The sequence below is a fragment of the Narcine bancroftii genome, chromosome 7 (genome assembly GCF_036971445.1).
Source record: "Narcine bancroftii isolate sNarBan1 chromosome 7, sNarBan1.hap1, whole genome shotgun sequence".
Taxonomy (NCBI): Eukaryota; Metazoa; Chordata; class Chondrichthyes; order Torpediniformes; family Narcinidae; genus Narcine; species Narcine bancroftii.
Window position 1 is genome coordinate 182065021 of NC_091475.1, and position 16766 is coordinate 182081786.

Sequence of the window (16766 nt, forward strand, 5' to 3'; positions counted from 1 at the left end):
TCCTAACTCCTCTACTCAAATCTTTGATTTATAAAGGCCAAGATGCCAAAAGCTTTCTTTAAAACCCTATCCACCTGCGACATCACCTTCAGTGAACAATGTACTTGTATCCCCAGGTCTCTTTTCTCCTCCGCACTCCTCAGTGCCTTACCATTTATAGTGTACGTCCTTCCTTGATTTGCTCTTCCAAAATTCAATACCTCACACTCGTCTGCCTTAAAACCCATTGTCCATTTACAGAACCATTCTACCAGTTGGTTCAGATCCCTCTACAAGCTTTGAAAATCTTCTTCACTGTCCACTCTGCCTCTCATCTTTGTGTCATCAGCAAACTTGCTGATACAATTTACCATGTTATCATCCAGATCATTGATATAAACAACAATGGTCCTAACACAGATTCCTGAAGGCACACCACTCACAGGCCTCCAGTCTGAGAAGCCACCATCCAGTACCACTGTTTTCTCCCACTCAATTTCAGATCCATTTTACAACCACTATGGATACCTCGTGTCTTAACCTTCTGAACTAACCTCCCCATGTGGGACCTTGTCAAAGGCCTTTCAAGTCCATGTAGACACATCCACAGCCTTTCCTTCATCTACCTTCTTGATAACTTCCTTGAAAAACTCTACAAGATTTGTTAAACACGACCTATCATGCACAAAAACCATGCTGACTGCCCTTAATCAGCCTGTGACTGTCCAAGTATTCAATCTCTCAGAACTCCTTCCAATAATTAACCTACAACTCATATCAGGCTCGCTGGCCTATAGCTACCTGGTTTACTTTTGGAGTCTTTCTTAAACAGCAGGGCCACACGAGCTACTCTCCAATCCTCTGGCACCTCTCTCATAGCTAAGAAGATTTTGAATATATCTATCAGGGCCCCTGCAATTTCAACACTTGCCTCCCTCAAGGCCTGAGGGCATATCATATCCTGCCTAGGGGAGTTGTCTACCTTCATTTGCTATAAGGCAGCAATCACCTTTTTCCCCTTAATATCCATATGTTTCATGGCACTTCTGTTTATTTTTCCCTTCCACCTGTATGCACTACGCCAGTTTCCTGAGTAAATACTGATGCAAACAAAATCATTGATTTATGATCTCCCCCACACATAGCTGACCACTCTGATCCTCTAGGGGCCCAATTTTGCTCCTTGTTTTCCTCTTGCTCTTAATATACTAGAAACCCTTCAGATTTACCTTCACATTATCTGCCAAAGCACCCTCATGATTTCCTTCTTTAGTATCGTAGCCACATACTACACGAAAGAATGACACTCAAGCGTGGTCAGGTTAAGCTCTGGTTTATTAGGGCTCAAGCCCGAGTTTTATATCGTTCAAGTTCCTGCCATTTGCCCTGATTATTGATGTCACATTCTGCACGACAAAGCAGGTTTTCTTGCGCACGGGTGCATCCTTGCTTGACAATACATTCTTCCCCGTACACTACCCCAGTCCATTGGCACCAGGAAGGGAACAAACCATCTGAAATACTTGACATCACCCACAGAACCTCCTATTTGTTCCCTTACTATCAAATCTCCCATCATTATTGCACTCCTCTCCTCCCATTCTGAGTTGAGGGCCCAGTCTCAGTGCCAGAGACATGACCACTGCAGCTTGTCCCAACCAACAGTATCCAAATCAGTATGCTTATTATTGATGGGAACAGGTACAGGGGAACTCTGCTCCTTCTGCCTCTTTCCCTTGCCTCCCCTGACAGTCACCCAGCTACCTGACTCTTAGGGGTGACTGCCTCTCTAAAACTCCTCTCAATCACTCTGCTTCCTGAATGATCCAAAGTTCATCCAGCTGCAGCTCCAGTTCCCTAACTCAGTCTATCAGGAGCTGCAGCTGGGTGCACCTCTTGCAGGTGTAGTCATCAGTAACAAATGTGTTGTCCCTGACTTCCCACATCCTGTAGTCAGAACACTGGACTGCCCAAACAATTATCTCCATTACCTAATTCTTCAGTTAGTTAACTAGCTTAATTAAAGAAACTTACTACTCTTACCTTATTGGGAGCGAACTCCTCCTCAGCCATTACTCGACAAAACCACAATATTCCTCTCTGAGCCACTCCATTGCTGGCCTCTTTAACAGATGTCCCTCTTTTTTATGTCCTTATCTAATATCTCAATTGCTCCCTAGCCCTAATCAATGAACTCAATTGCAACTTCCTGACACTAACTCAAAAAGAAGCAAGGTAAGAGTTCCTTACCTTTTCAAACCTCCCTCTCAGCTGTGTAGACAACACACACCTGCGCAGGTTGCCCTCCCCTTTCCTGACTATAAAAAATAATTAAATAGAATTGGTTACTCACACATGGACCCTCTTTGCAGCCTCCTGACTCCAACTCACTGCCATTTGTAATATGCCAATCATTTCCGAGAACAGATGCATCAAACCAATTTGCAGGGAGATCAGGACTTGAATGGGGAAGTGACAGTGCAGCTGGAAGACTGCTTTGGAACTAATGAATGAAAGAGATTCAGGGAAGCAGCCACCTAAAATGACCACATCAACAAATTTGCAAGGACAGTGACCAGCTACATAGGCAAATGTATAGGATGTCCAAATACTATGGAGTAAGGGTGAACCAGAAACCAAATGAAAGTCTGTACACTACTCTGCTTGGGGTTCTACTTTCAAGTCAGGTGATAAGATAGCAAGAAGAACTGCAAGGCCTGAACTCTTCCTGGGCAATCAGGAAGGCATAATGGGATACGTACAGAAAATCTACAGACAAATGCGCGACATTGGCAGCAGAAGGCACATGTAACAAGGTGTTAACACCATTGTGGACCACAAGTCAGCCTTGCGATCAATGATGATGATGACTCCCTTTCTGACAGGCTGAATATCTTTTACGCTCAGTTTGATGTGAAAAACAATATGACACCAAAGAAAGCCATGTTCCTCCCAAGGAACAGGCTCCCTGCATTACTAAAGATGAGGTGAGGAGGATCCTATCTCGGCTGAACCCACACAAAGCAGTGGGACCAGATAACATACCTGGTTGGGTGCATAGGAACTGTGCAGACCAGCTGGCTGAGGTGCTTACAGACATCTTCACTATCTCACTCCAGCAGTCCATTGTCCCTGCAGGATTCAAAGCAACCACCATCATCCTTTTGCCTAAGGGACTGTCCAGTGGCAACTCTCTCCACAATCATGAAGTGCTTTGAGTGACTGATAATGGAGTGCATCAATAAGCAACCATAGACCCATTCCAGTTTCCTATCAACCAAACCAATCCACAGACGATGAGTAGCCCTGACTCTCCATTCTGACCTGACCCATTGAGAGAACCATGCCTCATACGCCAGGCTATTGACTTCAGCTTGACATTCAACACAATCATACCTCAGAGGCTGGTGGATAAACTGTCCTCACTCTGGCTCAGAACCCCTCTCTACAACTGGATCCTGAACTTCTAGTTTGACGTCTGTCGGGGTGAGCAGCAAAACCTCAAGCCTCATCACAGTTATTGCTGGCGTAACTCACGATAGTGCTGCCAGATTCAACTCAAAGGAATCATCAAGTTTATGAATGTCTCAATGGTAGATGGCTTCATCAGCAACAGTGATGAGGAGGTTGAAAGTCTTATGCAATGACGCAAGAGTCTCAATGTGGACAAAATAAAGGAGATAATTGTGGACTTCTGAAGGAAGAAGGACCTCTCCCCCTCTAAGTATCAATGGCTCTGTCATAGAGAGAATGGAGAGGACAGTTTCTTGTCGTACTTTAAAAGACCTCTTTATTAGTCAGGAAGGCACAGCAGTGCCTACAGTTCCTAAGGAGGCTAAGGATGGGAAGCCTATCAGCTGCCATCTTAACAGCGTTCTGCAGGAATGCAATAGAGTGCGTCCTAGCTGGCTGCAAAATGGTGTGGCATGGCAGCTGCAAAGCATCAGATTGGAGCTCAGTATGGAGGGTGATTAAAACTGCTGAGATTACTGGGGTCTCCCTTCCCTCTATTGACGGTATCTACAGGGAGTGTTGCTTAAAGAGGGCTCAGAGATTCATTGAGGACCCTTACCATCCAGCCTGCAGTTATCTCTGAGATACTGCCCAAGAAAAGGTACAGGACCATAAAAATCAGGACTGCCAGGATTGGAATCAGCTTCTTCCTGCAATCAGTAAGACTGTTGAACAATCCTAGAAACCTGTAAATTATTTTTATCTTCCATGAAACATGTTGTTTGTGTGTCTGTGTGTGGGCAGTATGTTCTGGAGATGCACTGTTTTGTTGGGTTGTACATGTATCTGACAGCAATAAACTTGAAATCTATTGTGGATGTTATAGTTTATTTTTTCAATGTTGTTAAGGATTACTTATACTGCAAGATTTCACAAGTGACCATTGTCCACCAAGCATTCATTGTTTCCACTTTTAATTCTATTCATCTTAGCATTCATAATGATAGCTTAATGATGATTCTTACCTCTTAGAGTGGTGGACGTAATTTTGAAGGATGTGCAAAATAAACTTTGATAAATTTGACAAGTTTGCTGCTACCATCAGGAAAGAGATATAGGTGTCACAAGGTTCGCACCACCAGGTTCAGAAACAGCTGCTGCCCCTGTTAGACTCCTTAACAATAACTCAATCAGGGAATCATTTAAGGACTCTTACTTTTACACTTCATTGATTTTTTTTGTTCTCTCTCTGTATTGCCGTCCGTTTACATTCTCTTTAATTGTTTACATGTGTATGCTGAGTCCATTTTTTTTCTCACAATCAATCAGTGGTAACTCTGCCTCACCTGCTAGAAAAAGAATCTCAAGTTGTATGTGATGTATGTCATGTATGTACTCTAACAATAAATCTGAAATGAGAGTTTGTGAATTGTGACAATATGTTTAGCTGTCAATAATCTGCCATTTCACATGTGGTGTACTTTGCTAAAGTTTGCAGTTTGAGAACTTATCAACAGTTTCTTTTTAAAATTTTTCAGTTTCTAAAAATAGCTTGTATCTTATTTTTAATAGTGCATTAATCAAACAAATTAATAAATCCATTGACGGTACAGCTGATGATGAAGAGGAGGGAGTGCCAACTGATGAAGCAATTCGAGCAGGCCTTGAATTGCTTAAGGTAAATGTTTACTGGAATTTAAAATTATTGATATTTTGACACAATAATACCTTGAATAAAAAATATTTCAGCATTTTAGTGGTCTCCTGTAACAGTTATCTTTGATTCTGTTAGAAGGGGCTGTTACGGGGTATATTATATTTTATATATAAATATGTCTATAAAAGAGATAGATTGTGGGGGTTTAGTGTGTAGATCACTTCACAAACAGTAACACCTCACAAAAGATATCTCATTTAAAATGGAAGAGCTTTGCTGAAAGAGAGACTTCATGTCCACAGTGACTTTGCAGAAACTTTGAAGAATGCATATGAAGACTTATAACCATATACAGCATAGAACAGGCCAGTTTGGCCCTACTAATCCATGCCAGACAGAACAAATCCCCACCCTCCTAGCCCCACTGACCAACACCCAGTCCATACCCCTCTAATCCTCTCCTATCCATGTAATTATCCAGTCTTTCCTTAAATGTAAATAATGTTTTTTTTTGTTTTTTTTTTAAATTTTTTATTTTTCACACCATAAATCACAATAGCCATGATATACACTTTTTCTTTTCCACACATTTACAGTGACTTTTTCTCCCTCCCCCCTCCCTCCTCCCAAGCCACCCCCCCACCCCCCCCCCCCTCTCATCCATTTTAGGTATACAATCTAGGTTGCATTAATTCAGTTAGACAATGTTGTCATTCAACAAAAATACACCAGAAATTCTACTGAGTCCATTCTTTTCTTTTCTTCTCCTTCCATCAACTTAGGTAATGTTTGTTCCCGGTAGGTTTTCGCTATTGTATTTAATGTAAGGCTCCCATACTTGTTCGAATATTTCAATATTATTTCTTAAACTATATGTTATTTTTTCTAATGGAATACATTTATTCATTTCTATATACCATTGTTGTATTTTCAAATTATCTTCCATTTTCCAGGTTGACATAATACATTTTTTTGCTACGGCTAGGGCTATCTTGACAAATCTTTTTTGTGCATCTTCCAAGTCAATTCCAAATTCTTTATTTTTTATGTTACTTAGGAGAAAGATCTCTGGATTCTTTGGTATATTGTTTTCTGTTATTTTATTTAATATCTGATTGAGATCATCCCAAAATTTTTCTACTCTCTCACATGTCCAGATTGCATGAATTGTTGTTCCCCTTTCTTTTTTACATCGAAAACATCTATCAGATACTGTTGGGTCCCATTTATTTAACTTTTGCGGTGTAATGTATAGTCTGTGTAACCAATTATATTGTATCATACGCAGCCTCGTATTTATTGTATTTCTCATCGTTCCAGAGCATAACTTCTCCCATGTTTCCTTTTTTATCTTTATATTTAAATCTTGTTCCCATTTTTGTTTAGTTTTACCATTTGTTTCCTCATTCTCCTTTTCTTGCAGTTTAATATACATATTTTTTATAAATCTTTTGATTAACATTGTATCTGTAATCACATATTCAAGGTTACTTCCCTCTGGTAAACTCAAGTTGCTTCCTAATTTATCTTTCAAGTAGGATCTCAGTTGGTAATATGCCAGCGCTGTATCTCCAGTTATATTGTACTTATCTCTCATTTGTTCAAAGGATAAGAATCTACTTCCTGAAAAACAATTTTCTATTCTTTTAATCCCTTTTTTTTCCCATTTTCTAAAGGCAAGGTTGTCTATTGTAAAAGGGAGTAGCTTATTTTGCGTCAATATTAGTTTTGGTATTTGGTAATTTATTTTATTTCTTTCTACATGAATCTTCTTCCATATATTGAGGAGATGGTGTAATACTGGAGAAGTTCTATGTTGTACCAATTTTTCGTCCCATTTATATAATATGTGTTCAGGTATCTTTTCCCCTATTTTATCTAATTCTAGTCTCGTCCAGTCTGGTTTTTCCCTTGTTTGATAAAAATCTGATAGGTACCTTAATTGTGCGGCTCTATAATAATTTTTGAAGTTTGGCAATTGTAAGATGTGATAGTGTACTTAACAGAACCAGAACTATCAATAAAAGAACTATATAAGAAATTGAAGGAATATGGAGAAGTGTCGGGATACAAGATAAACGTAAATAAAAGTGAAGCAATGCCTATGAATAACGCGGATTTCTCAAAATTTAAGGAGGAATCCCCATTCAGATGGCAAACGCAGGCAATAAGATACCTAGGTGTGCAAATAAACAAAAATCTAGGCCAATTATATAAACTCAATTACAATCCACTAATGAAAAAATTACAGGACGATTTAGAGCATTGGAAAGAGCTACCACTAACACTGATAGGAAGGATAAACTGTATTAAAATGAACATTTTTCCAAGGATACTATACTTATTTCAGGCATTGCCAATACAACTGACAGAAAAATTCTTCAAAGAGTTAAAGAAAATAATAAGGAGATTTTTATGGAGAGGGGGGAAACCGAGGATAGCACTAGATAAATGTAAATAATGTTCCTGCTTCAATCACCTCCTCCGGAAGCTTATTCCACATCCCAACCACCCTTTGGATGAAGAAATTTCCCCTCATGTTCCCCTTATAATTTCCCCTTTCATTCTCAAACCATGGCCTCTGGTTTGAACATCCCCCACTCTTAATTGAAAAAGTCTATCCATGTTGACTCTCTCTGTTCCTTTTAAAATCTTGAACACCTCCATCAATCTTCTACACTCCAGATAAAAAAGCCCCAGGCTGCTCAATCTTTCTCTGTAACTCAAACTCTGACATCCTGTCAACATTCTCGTGAACCTTCTCTGCACTCTCTATTTTGTTTATATCCTTCCTATAATTTGGTGACCAAAACTGCACACAATATTGCAAATTTGGCCTCACCAATGCTTTGTACAATTTCATCAAAACATCCCAACTCTTGAAATCAATACTCCGATTTATGAAGGCCAACATTCCAAATGCCGCCTTTACCACTCTATCTACCCGAGTATCAACTTTGAGGGTACTGTTTGCCATAACTCCTAAATCCCTTTGTTGCTCTGCACTCCTCAATTGTCTACCATTCAATGTATATGACCAATTTAGATTTGCCTTTCCAAAATGCAACACTTCACATTTATCCGTATTAAATTCCATCAGCCATTTCTCAGCCCACTCCTCTAGCTTTCCTATATCTCTTTTTAAGCTACGGTAATCTTCCTCACTGTCCACAATACCACCAATTTTTGTATCATCTGCAAACTTAATTATCCATTTCATCACCCCTTCTTCCAGACCATTAATATATATAAAACAAACAATAGTGGACCCAGAACCGATCCCTGAGGAACTCCACTAATCACCGGCTTCCAATTTGACAAACAATTTTCTACCACTACTCTATGACACCTCCCATCCAACCATTACTGAATCCATTTCATTACTTCCTTTTCACCTAACCTCCTGTGGGGAACTTTGTCAAAAACTTTACTAAAGTCTAAATAGATAACATCCACAGCCTTCCCTTCATCAATCTTTTTCGTAACCCCCTCGAAAAATTCTATAAGGTTTGTTAAGCATGATCTACCCCTGACAAAACCATGCTGACTACTACCTATCAATCCCTGTTCATCCAAATATTTGTAAATGCCATCCCTTGAACACTTTCCATCAACTTACCCATCACAAATGTCAGACTCAGGTCTATAATTTCCAGGCTTACATTTGGACCCTTTCTTAAACAGCGGAACAACATGAGCCACCCTCCAATCCTCTGACACTACCCCCGTGACCAGTGACATCCTAAATATCTCTGTAAATGTCCCCACTATCTGTACACTAGCCTCCTGAGTGTCCTTGTGAATACTTTGTCCGGAACCGGAGATTTTTTAACACTGCCATCACTACCTCCTCGGTTATCCTTAAATGATGCATGACCTCCCCACTATTTTCCTTCACTTCTACTGGTACAATATTTTTTTTCCCTAGTGAATACTGAGGAAAAGAAATCATTTAAAATTTCTCCAATTTCCTCTGAATTCTCACATAGCCTACCCTCCCTATCTACAAGGGGTCCAATTTTATCCCTCACTAATCTTTTACTTTTAATGTACCTATAGAAACTCTTTGGATTTATTCTTACTCTGCCTGCCAAAGCCTCTTTGTGCCTCTTTTTGGCCTTTTTAATTTCTTTCTTAAGATTTTTTCTACACTCCTTGTAGTCCTCTTTCAATTTCTCATCACCCTGCTCTTTATACCTCTTGTACACCTCCCTCTTTCTCCTAACCAAATTTCTAATATTCCTCGAAAACCAAGGCTCCCTATGACTTCCAGCCTTTCGTTTGATCCTCACTGGGACATAGCTACTCTGCACTCCAAAATTTCTTCTTTGAATATTCTTTCTTTTTCAATCTTTTTATTATTATTATAATTTATAAACACATACAGTTCAAAGAGATATAAAAAAAAATACATAGTAAGTAATGAATTAATACAGAGATATTAAACAATAATATTACAGAATAAAAATATATCATTAAAAAAATTTTTGATCAGTTTAGGGTGTGAACTATCTCTAAAAAAAAGATATAATTAATAACAATATATGAAAAAAGAGAAAAAAAAACCCAAAAAAAAGAAGAAAAAACAAATCTGAATTTAAAAAAACTTTAAAAAAAACTTTAAAAAAAACCTACAGATATAGCTAAACCACGCCGATCACTCCGATCTCATCTTACAGCCCAATTATCATACATAATCATAGAAAGAAAACAGAGCCAGATCAACTCACCACAAATGAAAATATTGAATAAATGGTCGCCAGGTTAACTCAAACTTAGAAGGGGATTCATAGACAGAGTTTCTAATTTTCTCTAAATTTAAACATAGTATAGTTTGGGTAAACCATTGGAAAACAGTGGGAGGATTTACCTCTTTCCAATTTAATAGTATAGATCTTCTAGCCATTAGTGTAAGAAAGATCCGCAGGAAGAGATCAATAAGTCAAATCTATCATAGGTAATCCAAAAATTGCAGTAATGGGATGTGGTTGTAAATCAATATTCAAAACAGTAGATATAATGGAAAAAATTTCCTTCCAATAATTCTGTAAAGAGGGACAGGACCAAAACATATGTGTAAGGGAAGCTATTTCCAATTGACATTTATCACATATAGGATCGATATGAGAATAAAAGCAATGGAGTTTATCTTTAGACATATGAGCTCTATGAACAACTTTAAACTGTATTAGTGAATGTTTTGCACATAGAGAAGAAGAGTTTACCAGTCGCAGAATTTTATTCCAATTTTCATTAGAATAAAATTCTAAATTCTCTTTCCCAATCATTTTTAAACTTTTCAAAAGTCCCAGAATTTATTTTTGTAATTATATTATATAATTTAGATATCACACCTTTTGGAGGGAATTTTGAATATAGTATATCCTCTAAAACAGTCGTAGTCTCCCGATTGGGAAAAGAGGGTAAAGTCGAAACTAAGAAACTCCTAATCTGCAAATATCGAAAGAAATGAGATCGAGGTAAATCATATTTCATGGATAATTGTTCAAATGACATGAAAGAGTTATCCAAGAATAAATCCGAAAAGCATGTTATACCTTTAACTTTCCAGAGTAAATAAGCTTGATCAATTAGAGAGGGATGAAAAAGGAAATTTAGTACAATAGGAGTTTCCAAGATAAAATGACTTAGGCCAAAAAATCTCCGGAATTGAAACCATATACGTAGTGTATGTTTAGCCATTGGATTATCAATTTGTTTATATAATTTAGTAAGAGTAAAAGGGAGAGCAGCTCCCAAAATAGAGCTAATTGAAAAATTTTGTATTGGTTTAAAAATATTCTCCATTTTTAATTTACATCCTTTCCTGAAAAAATCATGTCCCACTCAATACTCCCCAAATCTATTCTTATTTCTTCAAAATTTGCTTTTCTCCAATCCAGAACCTCAACTTTAGGCCCTTCTTTGCTCTTTCCTAAAACTACCCTAAAACTAATAGAGTTGTGATCACTAGACCCAATTGGTTCTCCAACATTTAACCTCAGACACCTGACCTATCTCGTTCCCTAACAGGAGATCCAGTATTACACCGTCCTGAGTCGGTTCCTCTACGTATTGATTAAGAAAACTATCTTGTACTCATTTGACAAACTCTAGCCCATCCAGCCCTCTTACTATATGGGTATCCCAATCAATGTGAGGGATAATATGTTTATTACACATATATGCTATCTCCTTACAAATTTGTTCCTCCAATTTTCGTGGCCCACTTGGTGGTCTATAATACACTCCTATTAGTGCCCTCATGCCTCCTCCACCCCTCAATTCCACCCAAACAGCCTCACTGGACGATCCCTCCAAACCATCGTGCCACCTCATGGCAGTAATGTCCTCCTTCACAAGCAGAGCAACTCCTCCCCCTTTTTTACCCCCTATTCTTTCACATCTAAAACATTTGTATTTTGGAATATTGAGTTGCCAGTCCTGTCCCTCCTGTAACTAGGTCTCACTAATTGCCACAACATCACGATTCCAAGTGCCAATCCATGCTCTAAGCTCATCTACCCTGTTCACTATGCTTCTTGCATTAAAGTACATGCATTTCAGAGAAATATATTCCCATTTCTACCTTTTACTTTAACCTCCAACCTCCCTTTGTTATCTTTATCATTCTTAACTAGGTGGCCATGCACCCTAGACACTGCTCGCAAACTCTGCTCCCCACCCCCCTGCCAAACTAGTTTAAGCCCTCCCCCACAGCTCTAGCAAATCTGCTTGCCAGGATATTGGTCCCCCTCCAGTTCCAGTGGAATCCATCCCTTTTGTACAGGCCCGACCTTCCCCAGAAGAGATCCCAATGATCTAAAAATCTTATCCCCTGCCCCCTGCACCAACTCTTTAGCCACGCATTCATCCTCCACATCCTCCTATTTCTACCTTCTCTAGCATGTGGGTGTTAATTGGACTGATGCTGTGGAGTAAATGGACTATTGACTTTAAAGCAACAGATGTCCAGGCAGAAACTGATTCCAGTGCCAGCAATCAGTCTGGTTGCAGGTTGCTGTTCTAAGAGGACTCATGTGGTTTTGCAAGCAGAGAGAGAGAAAAGACCAAACAGGCTTTTTCTAAGAGAGAGAACTGAGTTCTGCAGTGGCTTTTGGAGGCTGTAACATTACAAGCTGGAAGCTGGTTGGAAACCCCAGTTTGAAGATGGGTTGTGAGTTTTGAGTTCAGCCTATTGAAAACCCTTGTAGTCCTTACAAGAGGAAATGCTTGGCTAGAGTGTTTCTCCTGAAATGAAGGAAGCAAGAGGAACTCTTTGGTGACCTGGAAGAAGAGGTTATCATTTGGAAACCCCATGATGGGGTAAGTTTCTTCGGCAAGACACTGAAGTGGCTGATCGGAGGGAATCTGTTTGTGTGTGCCCAATGAGCAATGAATCTCTGAAACCAATGAGAACCTTCTTGAGCGGTAACCATTTACCAGATCCTGGTGAAAATTCATAAATGTTAAATTCTGTTTACAGTATAAGAATTGCCTGATACCAGTAAACTTGCAGATGTGAGAAGTGAGATTGGACTGTGAATTAAAGAACTTTCCTGAACTTGCACACACATTACCTACACATGTGCTTAGAATTAAAAAGGGGTTAAGTTAATAGTGATAAGTTAAAGTTTGATCCTGTTATTATGTTGAAAGATAATTAAAAGCAACATTTGTTTAAGTAACCATTTGTCTTGGTGAATTTCTATTGCTGCTGGGTTTTGGGGTCCTCTGGACCCATAAAAAGGCCTTTAGTAAAACTAGAAACATCATTAAAGAATTTGAGTGGGAGTGGTACTGCAACTATGAATATTGACACCTTTATTACATTTTTAAACTTCGTGATCATGATAAATAATGAAGTGGTTCAGAAATGTCCAGAGGTTTGATTATACATTCATTTTTTCATGAAAGATCATTGGTTTACTTGTATTTTTTCTGGATTTATTAGTTTTGTAATTGCATGTGGGGTAATATGAGAATGTGCTTGAATGATATTAAGGAGCTTTGTATCTAATTGGCAAAGGAGACATTTTAACAATAATATTCTTATGTCCAAATCCACCATATCAGGGCCCTTCAAAATATCAAGTGGGTCAATATCTTGTATCCCATAGTAGTTTGAAAGACAGTTATAGAAACTGCCTAGTTTTCATTTCAATGAATTCTAGATCCTTTCATTAACAAATATACACTTTGTAACACCAATTACAATAAAATTAATTAATAGTACAGGTAGACAATCCTTTATCCGGAACCCTTGGGGGACAGTGTGTTCCGAATTTTGGATTTTTCCGGATTTCTGAAAGCCCTCCTGAATTGTGCTCCCTCGGTTATCTCCCCCAACCTTTGGTCCCTCGGCTGTCTTCCCCAACCGCGGTCCCTCAGCCACCCAGCTGGGGAGTATTGAGTGGGACATGATTTTTTCAGGAAAGGATGTAAATTAAAAATGGAGAATATTCAAAGAAGAAATAAAGAAATAAAGGATCCCTCGGCTGCCTCCCCAAACCGCCAGTCCCTCGGCCGTCTCCCCCAACCACCAGTCCCTTGGCCATCTCTCCCAACCGCTGTCCCTCGGCTGCCTGGCAGTCTCACCCAACCGCGATCCCTCGGCCGCCCAGCAGTCCCCCCAACCGCCAGTCCCTCGGCTGTCTTCCCCAACCACGGATCTTGGCCACCCAGCTGTGTCCCCCAAGCGCCAGTCCCTCAGCTGCCTTCCCCAACCGCCAGTCCCTCGGCCATCTCCCTCAACCGCTGTCCCTCGGCCCCCCGGCAGTCTCCCCTAATCGCCCGTCCCTTGGCCATCTCTCCCAACCGCTGTCCCTCAGCTGCCTGGCAGTCTCCCCCAACCGCCAGTCCTTCGGCCCCCTCCCCCAACCACTGGTCCCCACTTGCCGGATTTTGGAGCTTTCCGGATTTTAGATGTGCGGATAAAGGATCGTGTACCTGTGCAGTAAAACTTCAATAAGTTAACTACTATTCTGTTTTACCACTGTCTCACAATGTGAGAATCGCAATGGCTCCTGTTCTTCTTTCAACTTATGTTAACAGGAAAATTTATTATATTTTGTTAACATATTTTTTTAAATAATGTGAATTAATAATGTTTTGGGATAATGAGATAATATTCAGTAGTCTGGAAAACTTTGTCTATGGATCAAGGACTTATTAACAAATCGTTCCCAGACTGTAAAAATAGGCATCATTATTCCCCTACTCTTACACTTAGCACTGGTTTTCCGCAGGGCTGTGTATTGAGCCCAATGTTGTGTTCTCTTTATACCTCTCTGTACCTATGACTGTGTCTCTGAGTATTCCTCTAATACCATCATGAAATTTGTAGATGACAGGACTGTGGTTGGGCTCATTTCAAGGGGTGACAAGTCAGCTCCTAGGGACGAAGCCCACAGTCTGTCATTTTGGTCTTGGTATTGAATTCCTTGAAGTTGAAAGAGCTCGTAATGGATTTCAGGAGGTACAGTGTGACCCCCCCCCCCCAGCTTCATTGTATATTAATGGGCACTGTGTGGAAAGGGTCATGACTTTTAAGCTTCTGGGATCGTATTTGACTGAGGATTTTTCTTGGACTATTAATACCACTGCTATAGTTAAGAAAAATGCCTCTATTTCCTGAGAATGCTTAGGAAAATCAATCTGCAGGAGAAGTTATTGGTGTCCTATTGCTGCTCGATTGATAGCGTGCTGACTTACTGCATACCGTGTGGATTTCTAGCAGCAGATAAGAGGGATCTTCAGAGGATTATCAATAAGACCCAGAAGATTCTTGGGTGCTCTTTGTCCTCTTTGGAGGATTTATTTTGATCTTTGTGTATCAGGGAGACAGCCAATATCCTTTAGGATTCTACTCACCTGGGCTATCATTTGTTTGACCCATTGCCCTTAGGTAGATGATACAGGTCCATTAAATCATGGATGAACAGACTGAAGAACAGTGTCTATCCCAGAGCCATCTGAGAATTAAACTCTGTCAATTAGTGTATTTTTGTATTGTTTTAATGCTACTGTTTTTTACTTTTGTTTTTATTGTTTTATATACTCTTGTATGTTGTATTTGTGAGTACCATGGGTTATATTTTTAATGTTGTTGTGTTTTCTTTCGAATTGGCAATAAAGTACTTACTTATAGCATTAAAAGTCTTGCAGGTCCCAGATGATTAGTTTTACTACTTGCGTTTGCTGCTTTTTTGAAATTTTGATCCCTTCACTTATATAGATCAGAAAATTAGAGATTGAGTTGAATATGTTTCAAAATTATTGCATGTCATCTGGAAAATATGTCATACTATTTGGAATATAGAAGGAGTCTAATCAGTCCATCATGTGTTACATCATAGACCAGCTGCAATGGGAATTCATCAGGACCATGTTACTTTTAAAACAATATATTACTAACTATTAATAATATAACAATTTAACTAAACTTAACCCCAAATATGCGCGAATATTGTTTGTGTGTGTAATACCTAAACCATTACACCATAGGCACAATTCTAGAAAGACAATTCAAAGTTCAGTCTTAGAAATCCTATGTTGAAACTCAGACTTTAAAATTGATGTACAGAAGTAATCATGAAGGAGGTGAGGGAGAGACTGTATGATCAAACTGCCAAAAACTCATGAGTCTTTGTTGAATTGCTTCTAATGTCCTTTCATACGAAAGATTGTCATAACTCCCCTTTTGCGTAGGAGAAACTAAGCGTGTGATTTCCATGATGCTCCCAAACCCAGGCATGGGTTAAATGAAATGACCGTCAGAATGGTCATGATCCAAATACAGAAATCCTCCTGCTTCTTTGACCCAGATATGGGTTAATCAAATGACCATTACAATGGTCACGGTGGTTTAATGTTTCCCCTGACAAGGAGAAACAGCAGAAGTGTCCATTTCACACAAAGTCACTTCACTTATGAATTAATCAAAAATGGTTTGTTGATCAATATTGAAATCTTGTTTCTTTAAATGTTTCAAACACATAACTCATACTTGTATGATTTTCTCTCCCACCATCTGTTTTTCCCTTTGATAAAGACCATAGTTTCTTAGTTCTTAGTTGAGAGCATCCTTTGTTTATAGTTTGGACTCAATAGTGCCAGGCTGTCTGTAAATGTTGTGAAAACTGTGTATGGTTTACATCCTGGCCCAACTCCCAAGGTAACATTAATAAAAAACAAACAGGAGCTTGTAATAAATGTCTGTGCTGCCACCCTCCTGATCAATTCCACACTAATATTTCTGCCATCCTTCTGCATGAAGGATGATTTACTCTACCCAGTTATTCTATTATCTTAATAAGTTGCATTAGCTTATAGCTCCATAGGTGACTGGGAAATCACTTTGTTGAGACTGCAGGAGATGCTCCACTTGCGGCGGCCATACATCCTTCCTCACCAGTCCTACCAAGTGCAGCAACATTTCACTTGTGAACCTGCAGGAGTCACCTACTGCCTCCAGTGATCCCATTGTGGTTGCCTCACCGGCAAATTGGAGGAACAACATATCATCTTCTGTCTGGGAACCTTCCCTCTGGTTTCCATTAAACGCCCTGTATTCTTTCCCCTGTTGCGTCTTTTTCTCTCTCTCTATCTCTATCTATCTCTTTCTCACTCCTCTTTTTCACTCCCTTTCTTTTTCTTTCTCTTTCTCTCATTCTTT

The 16766-nt window shown here is 39.3% G+C and overlaps 1 protein-coding gene across 8 annotated transcripts in view; it reads left to right on the plus strand.

Annotated features, from left to right (window-relative positions):
• Positions 1 to 16766, plus strand: part of pds5b (PDS5 cohesin associated factor B) — a 275445-nt gene that overhangs the window by 180366 nt on the left and 78313 nt on the right. For all 8 annotated transcript variants that reach the window (XM_069891626.1, XM_069891625.1, XM_069891623.1 and 5 more), the window contains one exon: positions 5005 to 5110. In XM_069891626.1, coding sequence (XP_069747727.1) covers positions 5005 to 5110 — 106 coding nt within the window. The remainder of the gene's footprint in view (positions 1 to 5004; positions 5111 to 16766) is intronic.